Source organism: Chiloscyllium plagiosum, unplaced genomic scaffold (genome assembly GCF_004010195.1).
Source record: "Chiloscyllium plagiosum isolate BGI_BamShark_2017 unplaced genomic scaffold, ASM401019v2 scaf_9579, whole genome shotgun sequence".
Classification (NCBI taxonomy): Eukaryota; Metazoa; Chordata; class Chondrichthyes; order Orectolobiformes; family Hemiscylliidae; genus Chiloscyllium; species Chiloscyllium plagiosum.
This window is the reverse complement of record NW_025213068.1, coordinates 5,822-20,854: the sequence shown is the minus strand read 5'-3', so window position 1 is coordinate 20,854 and position 15,033 is coordinate 5,822. Positions and strand designations below refer to the sequence as shown.

The 15,033-nt window shown below is 38.8% G+C and overlaps 1 protein-coding gene across 5 annotated transcripts; it reads right to left on the bottom strand.

Moving 5' to 3' along the window:
* Positions 1-9,784: 9,784 nt before the first annotated feature.
* LOC122547533 (ADP-ribosylation factor-like protein 4A) lies at positions 9,785-14,680 on the bottom strand. 5 transcript variants are annotated; one of them, XM_043686148.1, is made up of 2 exons: positions 14,658-14,680; positions 9,785-12,986 (listed from the first exon to the last, which is right to left on the bottom strand). In XM_043686148.1, exon 2 carries the CDS (start codon positions 12,862-12,864, stop codon positions 12,262-12,264), a length of 603 nt encoding a protein of 200 aa, XP_043542083.1. In that variant the 5' UTR covers positions 12,865-12,986; positions 14,658-14,680; the 3' UTR covers positions 9,785-12,261. The 5 variants fall into 5 exon arrangements, with proteins under 5 accessions (XP_043542083.1, XP_043542080.1, XP_043542084.1 ...); XM_043686145.1 differs by lacking the exon at positions 14,658-14,680 and adding an exon at positions 14,179-14,376; XM_043686149.1 differs by lacking the exon at positions 14,658-14,680 and adding an exon at positions 14,179-14,376 and having other exon boundaries at positions 9,785-12,946.
* Positions 14,681-15,033: the final 353 nt, after the last annotated feature.

The window sequence follows — 15,033 nt, the reverse complement described above, 5'->3', positions numbered from 1 at the left end:
TTATCTGAGGAATTGAAATAGAATTGAACATTTTATAATGGTTAGCAAATATATCTATCTGCGTTGGAGTAGCTGAAGATGATTGCGCCTCAAACACTGCTCTAAGGGAATCCTATCAAGATGTACTTGGACATAAAAAATGGCTTCCCATAAGTATGACTGAAAGCAATGACTCCATATCCTTACTGACTTCAATTTTACTCAGGCTCTTGGTGCCACACAGTCAAGCATTATCTTAATGTCAAGGGCATTTATTCATTCCACAGCTTGGAATTCAGGTCTTTAACCCACATTTAGACAGTGGAACCTGAACTGAGCATGTGTGAACAGACTATTGCTGTTTTAGCAATGTTGGTGATTATCTTTGCTGGTGAGTAGGTGGTAATCTGCCAGATCACAATTATTCAACTTTTATTAGGCAAGGCAATTTTCCATTTTACTGGTTAGATTCCAATGTTGTAGATGTGTGGGTTTCATACAGTGTGGGTTGCTTGTCTATTTTGGAAGTAAGTTAAGGGTCTTCAACACTGCTTTAGGTCTGGAACCATATGTAGCTGAAAAATGTGTTGCTGGAACAGCGCAGCAGGTCAGGCAGCATCCAGGGAACAGGAGAATCGACATTTCGGGCATAAGCCCTTCTTCAGGAAAGGCTCATGCCCGAAATGTCGATTCTCCTGTTCCCTGGATGCTGCCTGACCTGCTGCGCTGTTCCAGCAACACATTTTCAGCTCTGATCTCCAGCATCTGCAGACCTCACTTTCTCCTGGAACCCATATGTAGTCAAGACTGGAGAAAGCTAACAGGATTTCTTTCTTAATGAGTATTAATGCACAGTTGGGATCTTAAAAGGCAATGCAATAGCATCATAGGCACCAGCATTAATGTTAGCAATTGTATTCCAGATTTATTTAAATAATTAGTGGAATTAAAATTGAAAAATTCCACATTTAAAAAAAATTTTGGACTGTGGACTAAAAAGGGAGAAATACTTTTAATGATGCTTTTAAAGGGGGGGGGGTGGAAACATGGAGGCAGTTGTTTGCAGCTTGGAAAAACAAAAGAAGCTAACTGTTGTAAATGCGACAAAGTTACATTCTAGCAGCAATGTGATCACACAAATTGACATAATCTGTTAGGTGTTCAGTAGAGATCAGCCTAGTATCTACCCTCTGACTGGCCTGGCTGCAACATTACACAGATCCTTGTGAGAGAAATGCAAACAAAAAGCAAGAAAAACTCCAGAAGAGGGCTATATCAATATCTCTCTCTTTTCTCTGTAAAGTTGCTGTCTCCAATTCTTTGTTGAAAGAGTACGAAAACTAATTCACAGATGCCGAAACAAATAATTTTAATATCCAAAGAAGAGTAAAGACCCTGGTTCCAATCAATCTACAAATAAAAAATGGACTCATCATCGGTGTGCACTGTCCTAGTCCCTACCATCTTCAACTGCTTTATCTATAAGCTTCCCTCCATCATAAGGTCAGAAGTGGGGATGTTTGCTGATAATTCACAATGTTCTGCACCATTTGCAACTCCTCAGTTACTGAAGTAGTCCATGTTCAAAAGCAATAAGATCTGGATAATATCCAGGCTTGAGTTGACAAGTATATTCACACCATACAAAAGCCATGTAATGACCATCTCCAATAAAAGACAATCTAATCACTGTTCCTAGACATTCAACAGTGTTACGATCACTGAATCCCTCCCTATCAACATCCTTGGGGTTATCATTAACCAGCAAATCAACTGGGCTGGCTACAAAATACAGTGGCTTTCACAACAGGTCAGAGGTTAGGAATACTGGAGCAAGTAACTTACCTTTTGCCTCCCCAAAGCCTGTCAACCATCTACAAGGCACCACTCCCCACTTGGATGGGGTGCAGCTCCAACAAAACAAGAAGCTTGCATCACATATAGACAAGGTGGTTAAAAAGGCATTTGGCACGCTTGCCTTCATTGCTCCATCCTTTGAGTACAGGAGTTGGGAAATCATGTTGAGGTTGTATAGGACATAGGTCAGGTGTCTTCTGGAATACTGTGTCCAATTCTGTTCGTTCAGTTATAGGAAGAGTATTATCAAGAGGGAGAGGGTTCAGAAGAGATTTACCAGAATGTTGCCAGGTATGTAAGGTTTGAGTTATAAAGAAAGTCTCAATAGGCTGGGACTTTTTTCACTAGAGCATAGGAGGTTAAGAGGCAATCTGAAAGAAGAAGTTTATAAAATAACAAGAGGTACAGATAAGAGTTAAAGGTAGTTGTCTTTTTCTTAGGATGAGGGATTCCTAGCCTAATTTTATGGTGAGAGGTGACAGATTTTAAAAAGACATAAGAGGCAATTTTTTCTTTACAGAGGGCGATTCGCTTATGGATTGAACTTCCTGAGAAAGTAGTGGATGTGGATACAATTACAACATTTAAAAGACATTTGGATAGCTACATGAATAGGAAAGGTTTAGAGGGATATGGGCCAGGAGCAGGTAGTTGGGACTAGCTCAGTTTGGGATTATGTGCGGCATGGACTGGTTGGACCGAAAGGTCTGTTTCCATGCGGTAAGACTTTATGAAGTTTGACACCATCCAGTACAAAACAGCACATTTGATTGGCACCACATCCACAAGCATCCATTCCCTCCACAACTGAAATTCAATAGCAGCAGTGTTGACTATCTACAAGATGCACCACAGAAATTCACCAAAGATTCTTAAACAGCATCTTCCAAACCTATGATCACTTACTAGCTACTAGAAGGTCAAAGGCAGCAGTTACATGGGAACTCCAACACTTGCAAGTTGCCCGCCAAGCCACTCACCATCCTGACTTGGAAATATATCACCATCCCTTCACTGTGACTGGGTCAAAATCCTGGAGTTCCCTCCCTCGGGGTATTGTGGATCAATCTACAGCATGTGGACTGCAGCAGTTGAAGAAGGCAGCTCACCATCAAATTCTCCCAAAGGCAACCAGGGATGGGCAATAAATGCTGGCCAACCAGTGACACTCACACCCCGTAAATAAAACAAAATAATGGCATCAATAAAGAATCAAAAGGATTGTGAGACTAACCCATCTAGTCTGGGATCTGGACAGATGAAATTTTATTCTCCTGATTTTTCTTTCCTTAATACATAATATTTGTCTCTGTGTTGGTCAGATGGGTGGCTGGGGTGGGGACGAGCAGGCAGTGTCTGGTGAGTGGTAGTGATGTTGCTGCAGGGAATTAACAGGGATAAAATTTAAGTTATGTAGTTATACATTGTCAATTCATTTTCGTTTTTTGCCACTGATTAAGAAAATCAGGCTTTTTTACAAAACAAAAGTTATTTTCCTGTTAGTGGTAAAGCTATGCCATGTATTTCTATTAATCTGAATCAGTCAGTCAGGTAAATTGAAACGTTTGGCAGTCTAATTAAATTTTCACATTTGTGATGATATTGGCAATGTGGTACTTGATATTGGTGCACATTCCTAAGCAAACTGTGAACAAATTTCACAAACTGGCATGGTGAATTAGATTAGATTCCCTACAGTATGGAAAGAGGCCCTTCGGCCCAACCAGTCCACACCGACCCTCCGAAGAGTAACCCACCCAGACCCATTTCCCTCTGACTAATGCACCTAACACTATGGCAATTTACCATGCCCAATTCACCTGACCTGTACATCTTTGGACTGTGGGAGGAAACCGCAGTAAGATATGGATCTTACATTCATGTCCTAGATTATTTGTCCAAGCCTCCAGCAAGGTAATTACGATGCTATAGTACTTACCAATGCTAAATGTCGGAGTGACAATAAAGTATACTTTACAAAGCTCATCAGAAACATTGAGCTTTTTACAAAAAATGGATTATCGTATTACACCAGCACCATTTCACAGCACGTACAAAATAGGCTGCACATGTAATTAACTAATCAAACCATAGAACACATGATATATATCAGATTTCCAACAAATGTGAGCAGTCTATAATTTTTTTTTTCAGAAGACATTACCATTGCTGTATTTTTTAAATGTTTGTCAGATGAGACAGGAATAAAAGATGTTAATACAACACTCAAATGACATAAAACAAAAACTGAAGTCCATTTTGAGGATGTATGCCAGTCAAAGTGTGGGCCTGACAAATTAACAACAAATACTTACATTACTTGACAAGAGAGTACCTTTAATCATCTCTGAAGCATATCAAATGAAATACCAGAGAGCAGAGCAAATTCATTGCAAAAACATTGCCAGAGAGCATCAAATATCTATCTTTGAATGCATTGTTATGAATTTATTGTTTAGGTACACTCATTTGCTGCCCTTACTAATTTTGTTGGAAAATTTTGTGATTTACATTCTAGCCCAAAGAGTTAAAATATAAGTTCAGAAACCCTCAATTTTTTTTTAAAAGGATACTAGCTACTTGTAGGAAAGATCAACAGCAGAACAATTTCAGGAGGTTAAAATTGAAAATGGGGAGACAACAGGCCCAGTATGTTCATTTTACAGTACAGGAGTAATAAGCCCAGATAACTGTGGATGTCTAGGAATATTCCGAACTTGCTAGGAAGGAAAAAAGTTTATTTTGTCCCTTTGCACCTGCTAAAAGAAACAGAGGCTCTAGTGGAGTATCGAAAGTGGAAGGGGCAGCTTAAAAAAGCATTCAGAAGAGCCATGAGGGGCCACTGGTGGATAAAATTAGGGAGAATCCTAAGATACTCTATAATTATAATAAGGGGAAGGGAATAACCAGTGACAGAGTAGGGCCATTTGATACCAAGAAGGCAACGGAGCCAGGGGATATTAGTAGGATATTAAATGAGTAGATCACTTCTGTCTTCACCAGGAGGAGGAGGAGGAGGATGTGGATACAGAATTCAGGGAGTAGGACCATGGAGTTTTTGAGCAGTTTGACATAGGGAGTGAGGAGGTATTGCAGGTAATGGCTGGCTTAATAGTAGACAAATCCTCAGATCTTGGTCAGTTGTATCCCAGGTTGCTCATGGAGGCAAGGGAGGAAATTACGGGAGCCAAGATCTAAATTTTTAACTCCAACTTGACCACGAAGAAGTATGCCAGAGGACTGGAGGACAGCTAATATAGTTCCACTTTTCAAGAAGGGTTTTAGGGTTAAACCAGGGATTAAAGAGGAGCGAGTCTCACATCGGTAGTAGGAAACTATTTGAAGAAATTCTGAAGGAGAGAAATAATCTCCACTTGGGGAAGCAATGTTTGATCAGAGAAAGTCAGCATGGCGTTGTCAAAGGGAAGTTATATCAAATAACTTTAATTGAACCTTTTGAGGAGATGACTAGATGTGTAGATGAGGGTAATGCAGTTGATGTAGTTTGTATGGATTTCAGCAACAGCTTTGACAAGGTCCCACATAAGAAACTGATAAAGAATGTAAAAGCACATGGGATCCCAGGGTAACTTGACAATTGGATCCAAAATTAGCTTAGTGGAAGGAGACAGAGAATGGTGGTAGAAGGCTGTTTATGTCATTGGAAGCCAGTGTTCAGTGTTATACACAGGGGTGAGTGCTCTGTTCCCTATTGTTTGTGATATATATATATATATATATATATATATATATAAAAAACACTGTAGATGAGAATGTGGGGAGGATAAGTAAGTTTACAGGCGACGTGAGGATTGACCGGATGGATTAATAAGGAAGAGGAAGGTCTTAGGATTATAGGTGGCAATAGACAGATTGATCAGATAGGCAGATCAGTGGCCGCTGGAATTTATCTGTGAAAAATGTGAGGTCATGTGACTTCTTCCAAAGTACAAGACAAAGGAGTATTCAAATGAATGGCAGGACATCCGAAAGTTGAGAGGAACAGAGGGACATTGGGGTGCTTGTCCACAGATTCTTGAAGGCAGTAGGCAGATTATTAGTGTGGTTAAGAATGCATATGGGACACTGCCTTAATTAGTCATGGCATAGATTAAAAGAGATCAGATTGTAGCTGTACAGGACTTTGGTTCGGCCATAGCTGGACTACTCTGTGCAGTTCTGGTTGACACAATAATCGGATGGATGTTATTGCTTTGGAGATGTTATTGCAGAGGAAGTTCATCAGAGAGTTGCCTGAATTGGAAGGCTATGAAGAGACACAGCGGTTGGAGAGCAGAGATACTGAGGGAGACCTGACTAAGATTATGACAGGCATGAATAGAGTGGATAGAAAGCAGCTGTTTCCCTTAGTTAAGTGTTCATAGTGAGAGGGGATAATTTTATAGTGAAGGGCAGGAGCTTTGGAGGGTAATTTGAGAATTTTTTAAATTCATAGAATGGTTGGCTAGCTTCACTTCACGTTGCCTGGTCCAGTTCAGTTCAGTTTCTGGTCAATAGTAACCCAGGGTATGTTGAATGTCAAGAGACATTGATCGATTTCTCTCATTTGAGATGCTCAGTGCTTGGCTTGTGTAGGATAATTGTTACTTGCACTTATCAAAGCAAGGCTGAATATTATCTTGGTCATGTTGCATGGAGACATGGACTGCTTTAGTATTTGAAAAGCCATAAATTGCAAATAGCAATGCAATCATCGGTAAACATGCCCATATCTGATGTCATGATGGAGTGAAGGTTAATGATAGAGCAGCTGAAGCTTATTGGGCCAGGTCATCACCCAGAACTCCTCCATTGATATCATTGGCCTGATATGATTGGTTGTGATTGTTGGGAGTCAATGTCCTTTGTGCTATGTAAAACTCCAATGAGCAGATTGTTGTCCCAATTCCCATGACTCCAGTTTGGCTGAGATTCACGGGTACTATGCTTGGTCAATTACTATCTTGACATCAAGAACAATCATTTTCACCTCATCTCTGGAGATCAGTTCTGTTGTTCTTGCTTGGACCCAGGCTGTAATGAGGTTAAGATCCTAGTGATGGTACCCAAAAGGAATGTCTGTGGGTTTATTCCTTTGTGATTGACAATATGATAAACAAGTCCTTCGGTCACTTAGCTGAATGATTGACAGCAGACTGATATCCCAATAACTGAATTTTGTTGAATTTGTCTTGCTCTTCATGGACAAGCAATACCTGGATAATTTTCAACATTGTCAGGTAGGTAAGTACAACCATTGTAGCTGTATAGATAGTTAAAGGATAATGTGTGTTTCAACAGTGCTATTTGACTATAACATCACTGAAGAATTAGAAATGGTATTTTCGAGAACGCTTACCTCAGTTTGCAATTGCACAATTCCACTGGGGATCGGTTCACATGCTTCATTCTGCTCATGTCCCAATGTCAGCACCAAAATCTCTATGCAGTTTTGCGCATGTGCAACATCAATGCTGGTGTTAAATTTATGTATGTGTTAAATTTACTTTTGTTTTGTTAATAAACATGATTTCAACTTCATTAAGGCCGTCCTATACTATGCTTTAGACTTTTGTATGATTTTTGAGTAATCACAAGTGATATTCTTTGCTGGTCTGCCCCTAATCCAACTTTTCCCATAGGCCCCATTATTTCTATTAAGCGAGGTTTCGCTCAAACGCAGCTACGGCCTGATAGGAGAACTACCTGTACTGGAATAATGTGGCTAGGAGCCTAGCCAGTCCCACTGCTGAAGTCTTCACTATGATTGCTGGTATATTGTCAGGGCCTTTGTAGTATTCAGTGCCTTCAGCAATTTCTTGATATCACATGGATCGAGTTGGCTGAAACTTAACATCCATAATACTGGGGATTCCAGGAAGAGGCCGAGACAAGTCACCCACTTAGCCTTTCTGGCTGAAGATGGATCCAAATACTTCAACTTTGCATTCTGTAGTGAGCTTCTCCATCCTTGAGGATTGGGATATTTGTGCAGACTCAGTGTTAAAACAGTTAATTGTTGACTGCTAATCATGACTGGAAATGTGGAACTTCAAAGCTTAAATTTGATATTTTAATCATTGCATTGCTTGGCCCATCTAAGACATACTGTTTCCAGTGGTTGACATGAAAGTAGTCTTGCGGTAGCTTTACCAGGTTGGTAAGAGTAGCCATTCGAGAAGGAAATAGACATTTTAAAACAAATCGGTTCTCACAAATAAGCGACTCCAAATTCTAAAGCCTAGACCTACTTAGATGTCAAAGGTCATACACGGTAGTATAAGGCAATAAAAAGGGAAACTTTGTTAAAAGTATTCTTCTATAACACAATGGCTGTGTTTGTGACCCCGCCCTTTCTATAAATGCTGTTTAAGTGCGCGATTTAAAGTGTTGCCGATGCAATTGCGTTATAGCCAATACATTTTAAAAGTTTGCACTTTAGAAACACATCTCTATTCGTTAATTGTATTGTAGCCAATTCATATTGACAAAACACAATTTATGGCAGAACGACTAGCGCAGAAATCCTGAAGGGGTACAAAGAATGTAGAGATAAAATTAGAAAACAGATGGTATGAAGAAAAAAAATGGAAATATAAAATCAGACAGATAATTCTAGAATTAAACACTAGCCAACAGCTAAACATACTTGCACTTTATCGGAATAATGTGATCACACGAGAAGATACACAAGGTATCTACACAAATACTGCCAGGTATGAAGGATTTTAGCAATAATAAATTATTTATTAGAAACAGAATAACAGATATTTTCAACTAAGCAACATTTAGGCCATCATATTTAAATAGAAACAAATGAGAAAACTGCATATGGATTTCCACAATTAAGATCAAATTGCAGTTTTTACTTTGGCTTCATACAAAAAAAAAGCTAGAAATTAGGGTAAAGATTAGGGATTAGGGTAAAGAGCAGCAGCAGAGAAAAGTTCTGTTAAAGCTGAAATAGGGAAAATTTGACATAGAACAATACATTCAAAATGAAAAGAGCAGCACAGCCTAAATCACACAGCTTTGTTGTACTTGCTATCTGAAAATTAAGGTAGAGGTATAAAAAAGCTGAAGGACCTTCACAACCATTTGCTGTGGCACGTTTGTGGAGAAATTTGACTGCAGTTCAGATCACCGAATGCAGCACAATTCTTGCATTGCATCAACAATGACTTGGGAATCCAAAAGGCAGTACTCTTTAAATTGATTGTTTAACTTATATGATATTAAAGCCACAATCAACTTTTTACACAACCTCCTTTCCCAGAATCTGTTGCTCCTTTCCTTCCTTCCACAAGTAGTTGGATGCAGACAGGAAATCAATGTTTCCACTTTTCAACAACAAGTGTCAGACCTTGCACCACAATCCTTCAGAACAAATTAAACTTTATACATCAGTTTTAACTTACATTGGCTTCTCACATTTTTGCTTTCTTTTAAAGGGACCTTCTGTTCATGGGTGTGTACAGTCTGGACTCCAATATAAACATTGGGATATTCAGGAATATTCATATAACCCTTTCCAATAAATAAATCAGTTTCTATTGATGTTCAAAATCAAACCAATCTGCATACATATTTTTAAAGAACACTGTCGTGAACGAATATACCCTGATGATACAGTTTTAAACCAACAGTTAAATAAGCTAAAAGCGTAATGCAGATTGTCAGTTATGTTTCAGTTTCAGAAGTATGTTTCCATCATCTTGTAATTCTAAGATGAAAAGTATCATGTTAGAGGGCTCTATTGCCTGAACAGTTACATTTCACAAAATATAAATCTGATCTTTTTTCTCAGTTTGACTTATTGGAACGTAAAAGTAATTCCTATTTTATTGAATTGTCTCCTTCTCTTACAAGTTGCAAAATAAAAGATTTTACAATAGCAACTTGAGATGGGTTCTTTCTTGCCCGAGTGGTTTGAATGGAAAACTGACAATTTATTCAGAGAAGTATTTATTAAGTTCCAACATTCATATAAATATAAAGAATTTTTCCAATCAATGACAGCAATGCCACTAGTGCAGGTGGAAACACTTAACCAAAGACAAATCCAACAGAGGTCATTCAATTCTTAAAACAAGTTATTAAAACAGATGTTACACAAAACTGTTTATCTTTAATGAACATTAAAGTGCATTTCCTGAAGCCATTGTACAAGTCAAAAACAGAAGATATTTACATATCAGAATCAGTACAGTAAAACATTGACAACAGCCTTACGTCATCCAAAGGAAGTTCAGATGCAACTTCATTGAAACTAGAAAATAGCTTTTAATAGCATCAATACATTTTTCCTTTAAGACTTCAATGTCAGACTAATTGGTTTGCTTTTGCTACTTTTCTGCAAGTGATCAGGTTTAATAATAAACAAATTTAAAGTGAATTGACCTGCTTTTTTGAATCATAGAAAATACTGGAAGTAAATAAACTTTATAATCTGCAAGATACTACGCAGTTCTTTGCAGGTGATAAATGTTTTTTTTTGTGCCAGGGATGTTGTCTGCTTTCAACAGAGCCCTTAGATTTCAATTCATTTCAAATGTGAAAATTTAAGCTTCCGTGCTTTATACACAGAACAAATTTTCTCAGCTGTTTACAACAAAGTGCAGGGGTCTAATAGCTTTCAAATCTCAAAAAAAAGGAGGAAACATCAAACAAATATTTACAAAAATGTTAAGAATTTATAAATATAGTGAGGTTGTAACTTAATTGCAGAAAAGGAGGAAAATTTATCCAATCCACATCTTGTGTAAAGAACAATGCTATCTTTATGTTGCCTTGTTTTTCCTTAGGTGGAGAACTTTGGTTAAACATTTGAAAAGATTGCTCATCATCATCTAAGGACACACAGGTCTGCACTTTAAATGTTGAAAAATTAACAATAATCAATTTTAAACAAATGTATTGCTATCAGCATTCAAATTTAGAAAATTTTATAACAAAATTTTGTGATTTCATATTTGTAATAGGAGGAATGTAGTCTTATATATTATAAAAATCAACAGATGGCTTAACAAATTTAAAATATTCTATAACTTCTTCTGGCATGTTCACATGTAGAATGACAAATTCTACAATAAAGTACAAGTTCAGAAATGACCTGCGGTGGTCTTGTATGCTGAGGAGAATAATAGAATAAAAACGTTGCATTTAAATTTGGAATAACTTAAGAATTTTCGTAGATCTGTACAATCTGTGTGCACTCATCTAAATAATCCTAAATAGAAAAGCTAGGTTTGGGTTGCTAGCCAATTGTAGTTTCATTAGAATGATACCATCCCTTTGAGGCAGTAAACAAATACATTACTTCCAGCCGGACTGAACAGTTCTCTAATTCTTCTTGAGACCACCAGCCAAAAGTGGCTATTTTTTAACATTAATATATACAAAGATTTTGAAACCTTTTAAAGAAAAGAAAATATAACAAAATCCACACATGGAGAAACTCATAAAAAGATGGCACCAAACACTACAATTAATGGCAAAGCTTGCCTAAATAGCTTTAATAGGAACATTTTATAGTTGGCAACATACACAGACCGACAGGTTTTAAGTTTCTACCACATCTCAAGTCACAGCTTATATACGGTAAAAAATCTACTTCCCAAATGTTAACACTGCTTAGAAATGAGGCTTTGCAGCTACTTTAACGTGAATATCAGTAACAAGAACAGACTAACATGTGATTGCTACATTCCCGTCTATAAAAAAAGCTCTCAGTAGACGAGGTTCAAGGTCAGTTAAACACAGTGTTCCAGGCTTTCCCTCCTTTCTCCTCAGAGACCTCTAGTTCTGACACTGCACATTTTCCACTGTCTTATTAAAAGAAGCATGCTCGCCAACAACTCTAACACTACAGACAACATAGGTGAAGCATTTTGTGCCTTCCTCAATTCCAGTAACATCTCATTTAGTCTCTGACCGTTACCTAGCCAAAAGATAAAAAAAACCACAATCTGTAGCAGCCATTTTCTTCTCCATGTAATTTTGGTAGATGTTTCTTGTATTGCAATAGTTCACATCCAAATATTTTTAGTGTCCAATTTGCCCAAAAAAAAAAATTGTGCTGTGCAGGTACCTAGTCTTTCAGGCCTCAAAAATGGAACACATGACACACAAACACACACTTAAACACAACCAGACATTAGAAAGCTAGTGAATAGAAAATAAAATACTAAAGATCTGAATATATTTTGGTCTAATAATAAAGGATGCTGACAGTTTTATGCCAGCATAACTGCTCTCCATACTTATCATATCCACTTCCTCTGTGATCCCACAAATAAACTTTGCCTTTGATCTCACTAGACTCACATTTTCAACATAAATGTTGTCAAAAGGCTAAAGGTGTAATGACCAGTGTAGCAATATTTCAGCTTTTAAAAATACAAAATATCTTTAACCTCTGTACATTCATCTCTTCTTTTTTTGCTGTTTCAACATTTTTCGTCTTTTAATGATCATTTCATAAAGTTTTTCCAGTCCCTCTCTAAGTCCATCTCCTATTATGGCACAGGTAGGTTGAAGGTGCCAGGGGGTGGAAGAACTTATTTCGCTTAAAGCTAACAGTTTTTCCACTTCAGAGAGTGAGAGGCAGTTCCTGAGATCTTGTTTGTTGGCAATCAAAAGTACCGGCACTCCTTGGTTCTCAGAGATCCTGGTTATTTTGTGCAATTCAGTTTTGGCTTCCTCCATTCTTTCCACATCTACGGAGTCCACCACAAAAATAATACCATCTGTGCAGCGTGTATAAGATTTCCACAGTGGTCTCAGTTTCTCTTGACCACCTACATCCCAGAAGTGGAAAGTCACTGCTTTTGAGTTACCCAAAGTCACTCTGATTTTTTCAGTATTAAATCCTTTTGTTGGAACAGTGTTGACAAATTCATTGAACTGTAATCTGTACAAAACAGTAGTTTTACCAGCACAGTCTAAACCCAGAATAACGATGTGGAGAGACTGAAAAGATGGAAAACTTGATAAAATAGGAGTTTGATCTGAAAGTCCATTACCCATTTTGGATTGGAGTCAAAAGACAAAATGTAGAGATGTCCACACTGAAAGACAGTTAATTCCGAATCGTGCTGATCATTCCAGTCTGCAACAACGAGAATCCAGTGTAGTTTAAATATTAATATCTAAATAAAAATAAAAAAATCTCAATACATAATGTATAAAGTACAACAGCAGGAAAGTATACAAGTAAAACACAAATTGGTTGGTTATATTTCAATACTAGGTCATATCTAATATAAGTAATGAATTTCAACTTCCATTTTAAAGTCAAAAGATCCACTCATGACTTTGAAAACTTTCTAAAACGTCCTGCTCTAACACTGAATTACTGCATACGGTAGATATTCTGTGGGTTGATTCAAATCCTGAATAAAATTGCACACCAAATACAGACCGACTGTGCGACCGTGAGCAGGATCACTAGATTGGTTGTCACTCGTACTATACTTGGCGAACACAGATCTCCGTTTCAAAACAGAAAATTAGGATTTGAAAGAAAATGATAATACGTTTACATTTAGCAAAATTGAGTCAAATGGCTTCACACGTCCGCCTTGACAAGCCTGGCACACTGGGAACCAAATTCTTGAATTACTTTAGTCAGATGGTAAACGCCCTGAGTAAAGTCACGAACACACAAAACCGCAATGTTGAAAAATAAATAAACCCAGCTCTTGCAAAACATCTGCACTTCCCAAGCAGTGCACACATCCAGGCGATTTTAGCGGCTTTACTTTCCAATAGCTATCCAGTTACAATCAGCCCGGTCTGACCGACAAATCCATAACACACACATACACAAAAAAAATCTCTTACGAACTCATCAGCAGCCATAAATTCAGCACAGGTTCTCATTCACTTTGCTGAATTCAGGTTAGCCAAGTCAGCCACAAACAGCAAACTTCATATTTTACCGCATGAACATTCTCAGCTGGTACACATTTCTCTTCGCCTCACACGGATTCAAATAGTGCAAAATTATCACTGCAATAATTCAATTGTCTCACAACATTCTTAAACTCACTTCTACGAATACACAATGCAACCTGCAGCTTACTATTCAACAAGTCTCGGAAGGCAAATCCTGCAGACGTGCCACAGCTCCCGAAATGACCATTCCTATGAAGGTGAATGAGTTGCTAAGCCTGTTCTGCATTTAGAAGCTGGCCCGCACACCGTCCGATGAAGCAAAAACTATTCGATTTGGGTTTTTTTGGAAAGAATAAAAAAAGGCGCTTGATAAGTTCCGAGAGGACGAAAACCGCGGGCCACCGTGCCACCACGGTTTGATTACTCGAAAGATTAAACACCCACCCCAACATCCGAGTGCATGGAGAAAGCTGGCTCCTCAATCTCAGTAATTACTTCTCTCTCACACAGACATTCAAATAAACAGACAGACGCCCAAACACGATCCGCATGAACCACTGACTCCACTCAGTCTGAGGACGCGCGAGCAGAACGCAGTCCCTGCCGAACACGGCGGCGGCAACATTCCATATAGGCAACGCCCCCCTGGTCCTGCTCGGCGTCCATTGGCTGGTCCAGCCGACGTTCCCACCCAATGTCGACACGCTCCCACGCCCCGCCCCCCGCACACTGTGTGGCCGCAGAGAGTGGGGATCTCACTCAGGCACCAGCACAAATATTCGCGCGCTCAATGCCCCGCCTCCACCGGCAAATCGCACAACCCGCCTGCTGCAGGTGTCCAATTTCAAACAGTTCGCAGAACGCCCGAGAATGCCCTTTTATATTTCAATATAGAACGGAATACTAGAAGAGTTAAACCGTACTAGACAATCGACGCCTCTTACTGACACATGTGACAACAAAACAGTGACCTGCTCTCCTCAAGAACCACACCGACAGCTGCCTCCTGCCTCGCCAGTTCCGTTAACGGCTCAGCGGAGACCCCTGGCGGCCGCGCGCGCTGCCGCAAGACCAGCGCCCGGCCTCTCCACTCTGATTGGCTGTTTGTTTGCTGGTCACCAGGCGACCATAAACACAAGCCGTTTGAAAAACAACAGCGACGTGAAAGCACAGAGTATGAAATAATGAAGGGCACATACAGGAGTTAGTGTATTAAATAATGAAGGGCACACACATGAGTTAGTGTATTAAATAATGAAGGGTACAGACTGGAGAAAGTGTATTAAATAATGAGGGGTG

Coding starts and splice junctions, on each gene's coding strand:
- LOC122547533 (XM_043686148.1), bottom strand. CDS start 12,864: ATGGGTAATGGACTTTCAGATCAAACTCCTATTTTATCAAGTTTTCCA.